Source organism: Pogoniulus pusillus, chromosome 7 (assembly GCF_015220805.1).
Source record: "Pogoniulus pusillus isolate bPogPus1 chromosome 7, bPogPus1.pri, whole genome shotgun sequence".
In the NCBI taxonomy this organism is placed as follows: Eukaryota; Metazoa; Chordata; class Aves; order Piciformes; family Lybiidae; genus Pogoniulus; species Pogoniulus pusillus.
Genome location: NC_087270.1, coordinates 41,248,749 through 41,263,128, shown reverse-complemented (window position 1 = coordinate 41,263,128; position 14,380 = coordinate 41,248,749). Strand labels below are relative to the sequence as shown.

General features: G+C 52.2%; 1 protein-coding gene across 1 annotated transcript; it reads right to left on the bottom strand.

The window, feature by feature from the left end:
* Positions 1–4,074: 4,074 nt before the first annotated feature.
* LOC135177192 (interleukin-17F-like) lies at positions 4,075–8,919 on the bottom strand. Its single transcript, XM_064146845.1, has 3 exons — positions 8,893–8,919; positions 6,162–6,406; positions 4,075–4,312 (listed from the first exon to the last, which is right to left on the bottom strand). The coding sequence occupies exons 1-3, from the start codon at positions 8,917–8,919 to the stop codon at positions 4,075–4,077; spliced, it is 510 nt and encodes a 169-aa protein (XP_064002915.1).
* Positions 8,920–14,380: the final 5,461 nt, after the last annotated feature.

The following is a 14,380-nucleotide window of genomic DNA, read 5'->3' as shown; positions in this document are numbered from 1 at the left end:
GAGGCACTTAGTGCCATGGCTTAGTTAATTAGAAGGTGTTAGGTGATAGGTTGGACTTGGTGATCCTAGAGGTCCTTCCCAACCTGGTTAATTCTGTGATTCTGCAAAGATTGGATGGGTTTAGCTTCCAAAAGCCCAAATGCCAAAGCAATGATACCTGAAGAGAGAAATGCAGGCTGCTTTACTCCCCACAAAAGCAGCAAGGGCAACCCCATGAGCTAGATTTAGAGAGAGGGAGAAAAATAGGTCAAGAGTAAAAACCAGGGTGTGCAGCATGAGGTTTCCTGGTCCGTGGTTCCTGTAAGAGAGGAGCTGGTGTTAAGTAAGGAAGCACCCCCAGGGGTTTATGCTCCACCACATGAGGAGCTTGGTGGTCATAGTGAAACAGCTGCTGCCACAGATGAGCACATATGCTTGTAACTGGAGGAGATGGCTTCCCCACCTGGCTACCCATTGCCTTGTTGGACTGCTTCCTGGTCACCCACAGGGCAGGGAATACACTCAAACAGCAAGCACCAAAGCAGTCATTTAGACCCAACAACTCAACCAACCTCAACTGGGCAGGAAACTCGAGGTCTAACCACACCAGATGGGGCTCAGGCATTCCTCCCATGTAGCAAGGCATAGAGCAAGAGGAAATAGCCTCAAGCTGCATCAGGGGGAGTGCAGATTGGAGAAACTTCTTCCCTGAGAGGGTTGTCAAGCCCTGGAACAGAGTCACCCATCCCTGGAGAGAGTTCAAACACAGGTAGATGTAGTGCTGAGGAGCAAGGGTTAGTGATGGCTGCACTTGGCAGTGTTGGTTCATAGTTGGATGTGCCCATCTTAGTGGTCTCTCTGGATTCCATGGCTCTAACCCAAAGTGACTTGTGTGGCTGAAATCAGATACAAGGTTGCTTGCACGCAGGTTTAACTCCAGTTTAAATGTGAGTGAACAAGGGGACACAGGCTCAAAACACCAGCAGAAACCCAAGTCAGAGATCTTTGAATCTGGCTCAGTTTGGGGTGAAAAGTGAGTAACATCATGAAAAGTCACACCCCAACACTGCAGCAATCTGATAAAACAATCACCAGCAAGTCTTGCTGGGCTGTGCTCCCTGTGCAGCTAAGGGAGAGAAAGGACAGCTCCTCCATTCCTGAGTTACCACACCTCAGCTCAGCAGGGACCTCTGACCTGGAAGACCTTTTTATTCTTTGTTCCTTTAATGTGGAGGGAGCCTCATCCATCAGCAACAGAACAAGGGGACACAGTCTCAAGTTCTGCTAGGGGAGGTCTAGGCTGGATGCTAGGAGGAAGTTGTTTGTTGGCAGAGAGAGTGATTGGCACTGTAATGGGCTGCCCAGGGAGGTGGTGGAGTCTCTGTGGCTGGAGGTGTTGAAGCCAAGCCTGGCTGGGGCACTTAGTGCCATGGTCTGGTTGCTTGTTGAGAGCTGGGTGCTAGGTTGGGCTGGCTGAGCTTGGAGGTCTCTTCCAACCTGGCTGACTCTATGATTCTGTGATTCTATGATTCTATCCTATTCTATTCTATTTTATTCTATTCTGTTCTGTTCAAGCCCAAAGCACTGTTTTTGGATGGCTAAAAAGTGGTGACATGAAGCCAGTTTTGCATGTTTCCAAATGTTCTTGCCCAGCTAACCACCCAACTGGAGAATGTTGTTGGATGACATCTTAGAATCATAGAATCACAGAATCAATCAGATTGGAAGAGACCTCCAAGCTCCTCCAGTCCAACCTAGCACCCAGCCCTATCCAATCAACCAGACCATGGCACTAAGTGTCCCAGCCAGGCTTGGCTTCAACACCTCCAGGGATAGCAACTCCACCACCTCCCTGAGCAGCCCATTCCAATGGTAAATCATATCTTGTCTGGAAGAGAACAGGACAGGCCTTTTCCAGCTCACATCAGCCAGACTTAGACCTCCATGCCAAATTTCAGCTGCAATATCTCTCATCATCCCCAGAGACCATCCCCAGGTTCTAGAGACCCCATGCCACACTGCCACCTCCCCCAGCACTGGCTGTATAATCTCACTTCACCACTTCCAGCTGGTTTTTTGGGGCCTCTTTTCATCTATTTAGGCTGCAGGTTCTCTTATGCTCCTTGATACTGATCTTCATAGAATCATAGAATCAACCAGGTTGGAAAAGACTCCCAAGCTCATCCAGTCCAACCTAGCACCCAGCCCTGTCAGTGGCACTTCTCAGTGCTACTGCAGCACAAACCCATTTTCTGTGTCTGCTTTCATTTTTGATCCACCATAAGACAAGCTTCTTTTAAATAAAATAGAGCTTTTATTCAGCAGATAATTATGGAATAAATACAGACAAACACTCACTGATGCCTTCCACACTCTGAGCACAGGTGAAGCCATAAATAGACTCATAAATAGACAATATAAATAGAAATCATAATGATAAGAAAAACCCCACTCCTTAGCTCTTTGATATCTTAGCTCTCCATGCAAGTGGGCTCAATTCTACCCCAAAATGCTCTGACAGAAGTCTGGGTGGCTCAGACCCAGGGCCCGGAGAGAATCAGTCCCAGTGACACTTCTGGCAGGTGTGCAGTAACAATGTGCTAGCAAAGACAGATGGAAAGGGTGAGGGGGTAGGAAAGGGGACACAAAGGGTAAGGGGGTAGGAAAAGAGATAAAAAGAGTGAGAGAGTAGGAAAGGAGACACAAAGGGTGAGGAGGCAGGAAAGGAGACACAAAGGGTAAGGGAGTAGGAAAGGAAATAAAAAGGATGAGAAGGTAGGAAAGGAGATACAAAGTGAGTGGGGTAGGAAAGGAGGTAAAAAGGGTGAGGGAGTAGGAAATGAAATAAAAAGGGTGAGGAGGTAGGAAAGGAGATACAAAGGGTGAGGGAGTAGGAAAGGAGACACAAAGGGTGAGGAGGTAGGAAAGGAGATACAAAGGGTGAGGGAGTAGGAAAGGAGACACAAAGGGTGAGGAGGTAGGAAAGGAGATACAAAGGGTGAGGGAGTAGGAAAGTAGACACAAAGGCTAAGAGGGTAGGAAAGGAGATACAAAGGGTGAGGGGGTAGGAAAGGAGATACAAAGGGTGAGGGGGTAGGAAAGGAGATACAAAGGGTGAGGGAGTAGGAAAGGAGACACAAAGGCTAAGAGGGTAGGAAAGGAGATACAAAGGGTGAGGGGGTAGGAAAGGAGGGAGGGAATAGCTGCAAGAGAGAGAATTTGGGGGGCAATGCTGGTTGGCATGTATCCATCAGGGAAATTTACTGCCCAGGACAACTTCTAAAACTAGATCTCGTTCACCAAACTGATATAAAATGTGTGCAAAAGGAAGACAGAAACACCAAACTCAACAAATAAACCCTGAAAGCTTCTCCTCTCCTCCCTTCTCTCCTTTCCAACATGGGCTCCCAGTGACTTCATTCATGGGATGGTTTGGGTGTTACCTGCCCCCCACACACATCAGAAAATCACCCAGACTAGACTCAGCCCAGCTGGCAATTGAAGAATGAAGCTTTATATTCACAGCTTAGCACAAGAGGCAAGCAGGTAGTTACAATACCTACAGCTATAGACAGACATAGACAAGGTAAAGGTAGTACAGAAACACAACAGCCCTGCCAGAAACCAGAGTGCCCAGGAGGGGCTCCCAACCACCCTGCCACCTCCTTCCCACCTCTCTACCTTACCCCAGGCTTTGCCTTACGTTCAAGGTGAGTTTGGAGGGTCGGCCAGGGGGGTTAGGAAGCAGAAGGATTAGTTAGCCAGTTAGGTTAGAGAGAGAAGTGCAGCCCAAAAGCCAGAGAGCAAACTCTGTGTTATCTGTGTTTGTGTTCTCCTCCATCTCAGCAAGCCTATGAGTGCAGCAGCCATCAGCACGCTTTGCTTTTCACAGCCTGGCATCTAACTGCTCTCACCACCACATCCCAGCCAGGCTCAGACCAGCACAGTCAGAAATTAACACGAGCTGATGCTTTCAGGAGGTCATTTGCTCAGATTTGGGAAGGAAAGGTCAGGCTGAGCTCCTGGGGTGCCTCTCCCCTGGGAGGCGTTCAGAGGAGACATCTCTTCCTCCTGCCGTGGCCTCAGTAACCCCTCCTAGGAGTGGCGGTGGACGATGGGAGCAGCACAGGTGCAGCCCACGGTGATGAGCTGCTTCTCCAGGCGGTAGGTGGGCAGGCAGCCCTCCTGCTGCCGCCGCAGGATGAGGATCTCCTGCTGGATGGGGACGGAGTTGAGGCTGTAGTCCTCCTGCCCCATCGGGTTCACACAGCTGGAGAGGCGGCACTCAGCGTCAGCAATCACCTGGGGGAAGCGGTTGGGGTCCTCGTCCAGCCTGGGGATGGGTACACAAAGAGCTTTACACACTTGTGCAACAAGTCCTGCTCCAGGGCAGGGTGTCCCTGCCTGTGCAGGGGGGTTGGAGCTGGCTGGTCCTTGTGGTCCCTTCCGACCCTGACTGATTCTATGGTTCTGGTTCTAAGTCTGCTGATGACACCAAGCTGGGTGGAGTGGCTGACACCAGGAGGCTGTGCTGCCATTCAGCGAGGCTTGGACAGGCTGGAGGGTTGGGCAGGGAGAAACCTAATGACATTCAACAAGGGCAAGGGTAGAGTCTGGCACCTGGGAAAGAACAACCTCAGGCAGCAGTATAGGTGGGGGACTGACCTGTTGGAAGGCAGTGAAGGTGAAAAGGACCTGGGGGTCCTAGTGGATGGAAGGTTGACCATGAGCCAGCAATGTGCTCTGGTGGCCAGGAGGGCCAATGCCATTCTGGGGTGGATTAGAAGGGCTGTGGTTAGTAGGTCGAGAGAGTCTCTCCTGCCCCTCTACTCCACCCTGGTGAGGCTGCATCTGGAGTACTGTGTCCAGTTCTGGGCCCCACCATTCAAGAGAGATATAGAACTGCTTGAGAGAGTCCAGCACAGAGCCACAAAGATGCTGAAGGGAATGGAACAGCTCTTTTACAAAGAGAGCCTGAGGGAGCTGGGGCTGTGCTGCTGGGAGAGGAGGAGACTGAGAGGTGACCTCAGCAATGGTTATAAAGATGTAAAGGATGAGTGGCAGGAGGCTGGAGCCAGGCTCTGCTGGGTGATGCCCAGGGACAGGCCAAGGGACAATGGTGGAAGCTGAGGCAAAGGAAGTGTCATGTAAACATGAGGAGGAATTCTTCCCTGTGACGGTGCCAGAGCCCTGGCACAGGCTGCCCAGGGGGGCTGTGGAGTCTCCCTCTCTGGAGATATTCAAACCCTGCCTGGATTCATTCTTGTGTGATCTGGTCTGGGTGATCCTGCTCTGGCAGGGGGATTGGACTGGAGGAGCTTTCAATGTCCCTTCCAGCCCCTGATATTCTGTGACTCTGTGCTTGGGTAGGAACAGTGGAATTAGAAATGATTTCTTCATGGGAATGATTATCAGTCCCTAGAACAGGCTTCCTAAGGAAGCAATGGTCACCATCCCTGGAGGTGCTTAAAAGCCAGGCAGATGTGGTGCTGAGGGACATGGCTTACTGATCAACCTGGCAATGTTAGGGTTAATGGTTGGACCTGGTAATCTTAGAATCATAGAATCAAGCAGGTTGGAAGAGAGCTCCAAGCTCAGCCAGTCCAACCTAGCACCCAGCCCTGGCCAATCAACCAGACCATGGCACTAAGTGTCTCATCCAGTCTCCTCTAGAACACCTCCAGGCACAGAGACTCCACCACCTCCCTGGGCAGCCCATTCCAATGCCAATCACTCTCTCTGCCAGGAACTTCCTAACAACATCCAGCCTAGACCTGCCCTGCCACAACTGCAGACTCTGTCCCCTTCTTCTGTTGCTGCTTGCCTGGCAGCAGGGCCCAACCCCACCTGGCTACAGCCTCCCTTTAGGTAGTTGTAGACAGCAATGAGCTCTGCCCTGAGCCTCCTCTTCCTCAGGCTAATCTTAAAGGTCTTTTCAAACCTAAATCATTCTGTGATTGCCAAAGATCACCAAGATGAATAGAAACCATTCCAGCGATGTCCCTTTGCACTGCAGTTTGCCCTGGAGAAACCTCAGCCAGCATCAAAAGGCTGAGTGTGTGTGACCAAGTGTCTGCTGTAGCCACAGGTCCCCAGGTGCGTGCTGAGAAGCAGCCACCACTCACTGCAAAGGCATCTCTGTAGGACAGGCAGTGCTGTTTAGAGCACAGGTGAGCAGCTACCTGTAATCCCAAGGAGCAAGGGAGCGGTTCTGGATGTCACGGACTGCTGCCAAGGCATGGCCTGGGCTGCTGATGCGGATGTCAACTGGCACCACCGTGGGGAACTTGAGATCCTTTTGGTTCAGGCAATCTTCACTCAGCCTCACAGAGCTCCTGTGCTTGTGGGGTGGAGGATGGACTAACCTGCCATGGGGTGAGCTCCTTATGGTGACTGCTAGAACCAGCACCAAAAGCAGTGATCTGAACTGGGAGAGAGAAAGGTGACATTAGCTCTGTGCAGTCAGACAAAGAGAGAGAGCCCAAAGACAAGAGAGAAGGCTGAGAGGGGATTAAATCCATGTTTCTCCGTATCTGAGGGCTTGCAGTGGTGGCTGACAGAAGCTCACTGCTCTGTTTTAACATGAATGATGCCTCATAAGCAGAGCTGGTCCTTTCTGTGCTGATGTCATGGCTACAAAGGTAAAATGATGAGGGCACTGGAGCACTGCCTGGTGAGGAGAGGCTGAGGGACCTGGGGCTGTTGAGTCTGAAGAAGAGAAGACTGAGAGGGGACTTGATAAATGTTTATAAACATCTGAGGGCTGGGGGTCAGGAGTGGGGGACAGGCTCTGCTCACTGCTCCCTGGCATAGGACAAGCAGCAGTGGATGGAAGCTGCAGCACAGGAGGTTCCAGCTCAGCACAAGGGGGAACTTCTTGAGTGTAAGGGTCCCAGAGCCCTGGCACAGGCTGCCCAGAGAGGCTGTGGAGTCTCCTTCCCTGGAGCCTTTCAAGGCCTGTCTGGATGTGTTCCTGTGTGCCCTGAGCTAGATTGTGTGGCCCTGCTGTGGCAGGGGGGTTAGACTGGATGATCTCTTTGGGTCCCTTCCAACCTCCTACATCCTGTGACCCTGTGATGCTGTGAAGATCCAAGCCTCAACTAAGCCTGGACCATCACTGAGCAACCTTCATACTTCTACCTGGGTGAGCCAGCCCAGCAAAAAGCACAATCCTAATAACACTCCTCACAACAGATGGCAAATTGATCCAATTTCCAATTCAATCTTGGCTCTGCACCAAGAGGAGCATCTCTCCAACAAGCTGTGAAAGCTTCTCCTCCACAGTCATGCCAATGCCAATGATCTACACACTGGGGTAAGGACTCAGCTGATCCTACATCTAAGCTTAGGGCCCTAAGAATCCATGGGCTATCCCAAGACAGAAAAAGTTGTTCACCTAGCAGCTGTTTGCTAGAAACTACTCTGTGAAATCTGAGATCCTTGGGCCATTTCCAGCAGCTAAGGTTCAGACGAGGCAGATTAATGCAAAGCTTTTTAAATCACAGTTGTTGAGTGTGCTGCAAGTACTGCACAGGCTGAAATTTACATGCACAGGCACTTCACAGTGGCATTCCAGCAGTGCACTGCCTGCATCTGACCTGAGAACACGACTGCCACTGCCAGTCCTGCCTCAGTACTGCTGCACTTACAATCATAGAATCACAGAACCATGGAATCAGGCAGGGTTGGAAGGGACCACAAGGAGCAGCCAGTTCCAACCCCCCTGCCATGCCCAGGGACACCCTACCCTAGAGCAGGCTGCACACAGCCTCACACAGCCTGGCCCCAAACACCTCCAGCCATGGGGCCTCAACCACCTCCCTGGGCAACCCATTCCAGCCTCTCACTACTCTCATGCTCAACAACTTCCTCCTCACCTCCACTCTGACTCTCCCCACCTCCAGCTTTGCTCCATTCCCCCCAGTCCTGGCACTCCCTCACAGCCTCAAAAGTCCCTCCCCAGCTTTTTTGTAGCCCCCTTCAGATCCTGGAAGGACACAAGAAGGTCCCCTGGGAGCCTCCTCTGCTCCATCCTGCACAGCCCCAACTCTTTCAGTCTGTGCTCACAGCAGAGCTGCTGCAGCCCTCTCAGCATCCTCCTGGCCCTGCTCTGGACACTCTCCAGCATCTCCACAGCCCTCTTCCTCACCTCCAGGTAAATAATGAGTAAGATGTTGTCTCCTTCTCATTTAAGCACCAAGGACATGTACAAAAGCTCACTTCAGAAAGCTGTATCAGAGAGTCTTAGCATTGCATTGAGCTCCCCATAAGACCTCATAATGCTTTATGAGACCTGCATTCTGCTTTTGCTCTTCCAGCAAATATATCCTAGAATCATAGAATTGTTTTGGTTGGAAGAAACCTTTGAGAGCAGCAAATCCAACTGGTAACCTAACGTTGCCAAGTCCACCAACAGAACATGTCCTTCAGCACCATGCCTACAGGGAATCACAGAATCAAGCAAGTTGGAAGAGAGCTCCAAGCTCAGCCAGTCCAACCTAGTACCCAGCCCTCAACAATCAACCAGACCATGGCACTAAGTGCCCCAGCCAGGCTTGGCTTCAACACCTCCAGGCACACAGACTCCACCACCTCCCTGGGCAGCCCATTCCAATGCCAATCACTCTCTCTGACAACAACTTCCTCCTAACAGCCAGCCTAGACCTGCCCTGGCACAGCTTGAGACTCTGTCCCCTTCTTCTGTTGCTGCTTGCCTGGCAGCAGAGCCCAACCCCACCTGGCTACAGCCTCCCTTGAGGTAGTTGTAGACAGCAATGAGCTCTGCCCTGAGCACATAGCTTGTGCAGTGTAGAGAGGCACTCACTGGTCCTGCTGGCCACCCTGCTGCTGACCCAAGCCAGTGCACTGCCAGAGAGAGGTCATCTTGAGGCTTACACAAATATAGGTACTCACCACTGCAGAGTAGCTGGCAGCAGCCATGGCAACCTCTTGGTTTCTCGAGGCAGATGCACACGGTGGCAGAGTCCAAAAGCTCCCCTTCTCTGAGCTCTCTTCCACTCTGCTGTGTCTCCCAGCCAGCTGTGCTCTGCTTTTTATAGAGCAGTTCAACCACTGCCATCCTTTCCACCCTGGCACCAAGCTGCATTACCTGACCTGTGGTTAGGAGCTCTCTAACCCACTTCTACCCATTTACCTCTAGAAAGGAAGGGCAAGACACTAAGTCATCAGAATCCCCAAGCAGCCAATACACTTTATTCTAGTGAAGAGATAAAAGAAGAAAAGGGGGGGGGGGGGAAGTCCTCAAGCAGCTTTTTTTGCTTTGTTTCTTTCTCTTCCCACCCCCTCTATCTAATAATAATCTTCTCTCACCACAAATGTGTCTGGGAAGCCACTTCCACCTGCCTCACAGAAACCAAATAGCAGAGATCAGCAAAGTGCAGATCAGGAACCCAGCAGAGGTTTCAAAGTGGGGACAGGCCATGGAACTTCATGGTTTACCTCCTTTTGCTTCAATTCCACCATCCACCCATCTCTCATCTCATCTCACCTCACCTCATCTCAGACTGTGTCCTGCAGTGACTGGGGAGGAGGGGAAGAAGAGATGCCCAAGGGAAGCCATGGAATGGTTTGGGGTGGAAAAAAAACACATTTAAAGGTCATCCACCTCTTCTGCCAGGCACCCAGCAACAGAACAAGGGGACACAGTCTCAAGCTGTGCCAGGGCAGGTCTAGGCTGGATGTTAGGAGGAAGTTCCTGCCAGAGAGAGTGATTGGCATTGGAATGGGCTGCCCAGGGAGGTGGTGGAATCTCTGTGCCTGGAGGTGTTCTAGAGGAGACTGGATGAGGCACTTAGTGCTATGGTCTGGTTGATTGTTGAGGGCTGGGTGCTAGGTTGGGCTGGCTGAGCTTGGAGGTCTCTTCCAACCTGCTTGATTCCATGATTCTATGATTCCAGTCCAACCCCCCTGCACTCAAAGACAGCTTCAACTAGAGCAGGTAACTCAGAACCCCATCCAACTTCACCTGGAATGTTTCCAGGGATGGAGCAACCTGGGGCAGGGTCTCAGCACCTTCACTCTACTGTAAAACATTGTTTCCTTCACTCTAGTCTACATCTCCCCTGGTTTAGTTTAAAACCACAACCCCTTGTCCTCTCCTAACAGGACATGCTAAAAACATTGCCCTCATCTTTCTCATAGGCTCCCTTGAAGTACTAAAAGGCCACAGTGAGGTCCCTCTGGAGGCTTCTCTTCTCCAGGCTGAACAATCCCAACTGTCTCAGCCTGTCCTCACAGCAGATGTATTCCAACCCTCTGACCACTTTTGTGGCCTCTTCTGGACCTGATCAAACAGGTCCATGTCTTTTATGTGCTGAGGATTGTCAAGAGGGACCTGGCCAGGCTGGATGGGTGGGCAGAGGCCAATGGGATGAGACTGAACAAGGCCAAGGGCAGGTTCTGCACTTTGGCCACAACAACCCCAAGCAGCACTACAGGTTGGGGACTGAGTGGCTGAGAGCAGCCAGGCAGAGAGGGAACTGGGGGTGCTGGGAGAGAGGAGCTGCAGAGGAGGCAGCAGTGCCCAGGTGGGCAGCAGAGCCAATGGCATCCTGGGCTGGCTCAGGAGCAGTGTGGGCAGCAGGACAAGGGAGGTTCTTGTGCCCCTGTGCTCAGTACTGCTCAGGCCACAGCTTGAGTGCAGTGTCCAGTTCTGGGATCCTCCATTGCAGAGAGATGTTGAGGTGCTGGAAGGTGTTGGGAGAAGGGCAGCAAGGCTGGGGAGAGGTCCTGGAGCAGAGCCCTGTGAGGAGAGGCTGAGGGAGCTGGGGGTGTGCAGCCTGCAGCAGAGGAGGCTCAGGGCAGAGCTCATTGCTGCCTGCAGCTGCCTGCAGGGAAGGCTGCAGCCTCAGACAAAGAGGGACTAACCCAGGCCCTGCTGTATCTCTGGGCTGGGTGATGCTGGCAGAAATCTCCATCTGCTGCAGGATGTTGTCATGATTTTGTGGTTTGCTTCTGCTGAGAGCCGGGAGCCCAGCGAGACAGCTCACGTCCGCTCGTCACGTTTCAGGTTACTGAGCTAACCTGAGGCAGCACCCAGTGTGTGCCACATGTTCCTACTCTGACTGGTCACAGCTGCTGCACCTACAGAGGCACGCAGTGTGGAGCAACACAAGAGGGTGGAATTACCAGAAACTCACTTTTATAGCCCAGAACATGACCTCTTTTTCTTTCCCCCCCAAGCGCTCACAGAGGAAAGAAGAGGTTATTGCCATGAATATGGGCTGGATGCTGCAGGCACAGGCTCAGAGGGGACATTGCTACGTGCAGTCAAACAGTGACTTCATCACTGAAGTCATTGGTGGTGCAGCAGACAGGCTGGAGGGCAGGGATGCCACCCAGACAGACCTTAGCAGGCTGGAGAGCCTCATGAGGTTCAACCTCATGAGATGCAACAAGACCAAGGATTAGAACTCACCCTGTGGGGGTTGTTTTGTTCTGACACTTAGCTACCTCTTAAAGTTTGAGAAGCACAACAACTGACCTGTTCCAAGTGCAGTGTCCTGCAGCTGGGTCGAGGCAATGCCAAGCACAAATGCAGGCTGGGCAGGGACTGGCTGGAGAGCAGCCCTGAGGAGAGGCACTTGGGGGTGCTGCTGGAGGAGAAGCTCAGCAGGAGCCAGCAGTGTGCACTTGCAGCCCAGAAAGCCAAGCAGAGCCTGGGCTGCAGCAGCAGCAGCGTGGCCAGCAGGGCCAGAAGTGTGGGTGCTAGGTTGGACTGAATGAGCTTGGAGGTCTCTTCCACCCTGCTTGATTCTGTGATTCTAAGTCCAATCTAGAACCCTACTCTACAAGATTCACCTTAAACCATAGCCCCAAACATCACATCCAAACCACCCTTAAACACATCCAGGGTGGGTGACTCCACCACCTCCCTGGGCAGTTCATTCCACTCCCTGACCACTCTCTCTGTGAAAAACTTTTTTCCTACTATCCAATCTGAACCTGCCCAGCCTCATCTTGAGGCCATTGCCCCTTGTTCTATCTCCATTTACCTGTGAGCAGAGCCCAGGCAGCCTCTCCATAATGTCCCTTCAAGTGGCTGTAGACAGCCATGAGGTCTCCCCTCAGCCTCCTCTTCCTCAAACTGAAAAAATGGAGAGAGAAAAAATATAACCAAAGGCAGTGATAAGATAGAAGCAGTTTAATAATGACAATGAGCAGAGAAATAGACCATACAGAAAGTAAAGAGAGAGAGAGAGAGAGAGAGAGAGATGTTAGTTTCCACTTCCCATCAGCAAGGACAACATTCAGTCTTGGGGAATCATAGAATGGTTTAGGTTGGAAGAGACCTCAAAGATCATCCAGCTCCAACCCCCTGCTATAGGCAGGGACAACTCACACTAGAACAGGTTGCTAAAGATCTCATCCAGCCTGGCCTTGAACACTTTCAGGGTGGTTGTGGAGCACAGAAGCACCCAATGTGATCAAAGATCAAAGATCACATTGGGTGCTTCTGTGCTCCACAACCTCCCTGGGCAACCTGTGCCAGGGTCTCACCACCCTCACTGCAAAGAACTTCCTCCTTACATCCAGTTTCAATCTCCCCTCTGCCAGTTTAAACTCATTCCTCAAAGATCACATTTGGTGATTCTGTGCTCCACAACCTCCCTGGAGGTGTTCAGGACCAGGTTGGATGAGTCCTTGAGCAACCTGTTCTAGTGGGAGGTGTCCCTGCCTATGGCACAGGGAGGTTGGAACTGGCTGAGCTTTGAGGTCCTTTCCAACCTAAAGCATTCTCTGATTTTAAGACTAGAAAGATGCTTTGAGAAGAATTAACCCCAGCTCAGCCCAAACACACTGCACAGCACCAGCTGAGCTTTGCTAGACCAGGCTGCCCCAAGTGTTTGTGGAGTCTCTTTCTCTGGAGAGATTCCAAACCTGCCTGGGTTCAACCTGCTCTTAGATGAATCTGCTTTAGCAGGGGCATTGGACTAGATCATAGAATCATAGAATCAGTGAGGGTTGGAAGGGACCACAAGGAGCAGCCAGTTCCAACCCCCCTGCCATGCCCAGGGACACCCTACCCTAGAGCAGGCTGCACACAGCCTCACACAGCCTGGCCTCAAACACCTCCAGCCATGGGGCCTCAACCACCTCCCTGGGTAACCCATTCCAGGGTCTCACCATCCTCATGCTGAAGAGCTTCCTCCTCACATCCAGCCTGAACCTACCCATGGTGATGATCTCCACAGGTCCCTTTCACCAGCCCTAGCATGCTGTGATCCTGTGAGTCACACTTTGGCCAGAACTGAGTGGATCTGGAGGCAGGGGTTAGCTGATGCTGCCTGTGCTACTTCACACCCTGGGTGCCACAGGCAGTTAAACAGGGCTTTGCATTTCTGGCATTGCTGGCCCTGCTGAGAGTGGGGGACACATGGAGCTCTCAGAGCAAGTCCAGGGAGGCTGCAAACATGATCTGAGGGGTGGAGCACCTCTGCTGTGAGGTAAGGCTGAGAGAGTTGCAGTTGTTCAGTGTGGAGAAGAGGAAGCTCCAGGGCAATCTTGCAAAGGCTCAGCACATAAATGGGGTCTGTAAGAAAGATGAGGACAGCCTTTGCCGCAGGGGCTGGGGCAAGGAAACAAGGGGTGATGGCTGGACACGATTACCTCTGAGGTCCTTTCCAACCTGGCCGATGTACTGAGGTGGTCAGGAGCACACAGGGGAGGTGGAGAGCTGCGTCCTGCTGTTGCGGGCTGTAGAACAGCAAACGCTCCACAGCTTTGCCTGCCTTGGAGCGCCTCCTGCTGGCTCGGCCGGGGAAACACAGCACTGTGAGCTTTGATCACACTGGGTGCTTCTGTGCTCCACAGCCTCCCTGGGCAACCTGTGCCAGGGGCTCACCACCCTCACTGCAAACTTCTTCCTAGCATCCACTTTCAATCTCCCCTCTGCCAGTTCAAACCCATTTCTCCTCCTCCTGTCATTACCAGACCTTGTCAGTAGTCCCTCCCCAGCCCTCCTGTAGCCCCCTTCAGATACTGGAAGGCCACTCCAAGGTCTCCTCCAAGCCTTCACTTCTCCAGGCTGCAGACCCAAACTCTCTCAGCCTGCCCTCAGAGCAGAGCTGCTCCAGCCCCATGTGCTCCACTCCTATGAGATGTACTACCAGCAACAAGCTCTGCCCTGAGCCTCCTCTGCTGCAGGCTGCACACCCCCAGCTCCCTCAGCCTCTCCTCACAGGGCTCTGCTCCAGGCCCCTCCCCAGCCTTGCTGCCCTTCTCCCAACACCTTCCAGCACCTCAACATCTCTCTGCAGTGGAGGAGCCCAGAACTGGACATAGCACTCAAGGTGTGGCCTTGAGTTCAAAGACCTGGCTACACTTAAAACTCATCAGCCCCAAGGGCATTCCTTCGTGTCTGGTCCAGTTGCACGGTGGA

Excerpts from the sequence above, each read along its gene's own strand:
- LOC135177192 (XM_064146845.1), bottom strand. The coding sequence starts at position 8,919 with ATGGCTGCTGCCAGCTACTCTGCAGTG. Across the intron at positions 6,407-8,892 it reads CTGCCAGCTACTCTGCAGTG|TTCAGATCACTGCTTTTGGT; the intron begins GTGAGTACCTAT and ends TCTCTCTCCCAG. Across the intron at positions 4,313-6,161 it reads CTTGCTCCTTGGGATTACAG|GCTGGACGAGGACCCCAACC; the intron begins GTAGCTGCTCAC and ends ACCCATCCCCAG.